Source organism: Mirounga leonina, unplaced genomic scaffold (genome assembly GCF_011800145.1).
Source record: "Mirounga leonina isolate KUSES-001 unplaced genomic scaffold, KU_Mleo_1.0 Mir_99188, whole genome shotgun sequence".
NCBI lineage: Eukaryota > Metazoa > Chordata > Mammalia > Carnivora > Phocidae > Mirounga > Mirounga leonina.
Genome location: NW_023270984.1, coordinates 10141 through 11272, shown reverse-complemented (window position 1 = coordinate 11272; position 1132 = coordinate 10141). Strand labels below are relative to the sequence as shown.

The following is a 1132-nucleotide window of genomic DNA, read 5'->3' as shown; positions in this document are numbered from 1 at the left end:
TCATTTTCTTCTTCTGGTCCACAGTTTTCTCATGGCATTTTTCATGTCTCCATTTCTCAGCGTATAGATTAGAGGGTTTAACATAGGGGTGATAACTGTGTAAAACACAGTCAAGAATTTATCGATGTGTAAGGTAGAAGGAGGTCTCACATACATAAAAATGCAGGGGACAAAGAAGAGGACCACCACTGTAATGTGGGAGCCACAGGTGGATAAGGCTTTGCGCCTCCCTTCCTGACTATGGGTCTTCAGGGAGTGCAGAATGACCCCATAGGAAAGGAGTAAGACTGTAAAGATGACCACACAGATTGCCCCATCATTGGCAACCACAGTGAGGCCAATAATGTAGGTGTCAGTGCAGGCAAGTTTTAATAATGGGTACATGTCACAGATGAAGTGGTCGATGACATTGGGACCACAGAAGGGAAGGTTGTAAACAAAGAGAAGTTGAACTACAGCATGCAAAAACCCTCCAGACCAGGCCAACAGCAGCAAGAGAACACACAGCCATTGATTCATGATTGTCAAATAATGCAACGGTTTGCAGATGGCCACGTAGCGGTCATAGGCCATGACCACCAGGAGTAAAATCTCAGCACCACCAAATAAGTGCCCTATAAAGAGCTGGGACATGCAAGCTTGGAAGGAAATGGTTTTCTTCTCATAGAGTAAGTCTATAATCATATTTGGAGTAACTGTAGTAGAATAAACAGCATCCATAAATGATAAGTAACCAAGAAAGAAGTACATAGGGGCATCCAGGGTTGGGCTGACCACCACAGTCACCACAATGAGTAAGTTGCCCACCATTGTCATGATGTAGATGATCAAAAACACAACAAATAATATTTTCTGACCTTGGAGGCTCTCGGTGAGCCCCAAGAGAACAAACTCAGTCACATTGTTTCTGTGTTCCATATGTTCTTTTGCATGTCCTTATTTCACAGTTCAAGATAAAATTAGCTATGAATATAATGATTACGGGCGACTTCCTGAAATCTTAACACAATTTCTTTTTTCTTTCAACAAATAGGCATTATAATTTCTTATGTTCCAGTACTTTCAGCAATTAAAATACAAGGCTCCTTAACCTCAGCAGTCTTGCAGACCAAGGCAGAGATAAGTCATTAAA

General features: G+C 41.6%; 1 protein-coding gene across 1 annotated transcript; it reads right to left on the bottom strand.

Moving 5' to 3' along the window:
• Positions 1-924, bottom strand: LOC118006849 (olfactory receptor 4A15-like). The gene has a single exon (XM_034999647.1). The coding sequence runs from the start codon at positions 916-918 to the stop codon at positions 1-3; it is 918 nt and encodes a 305-aa protein (XP_034855538.1). The 5' UTR covers positions 919-924.
• Between the last annotated feature and the right edge of the window lie 208 nt (positions 925-1132).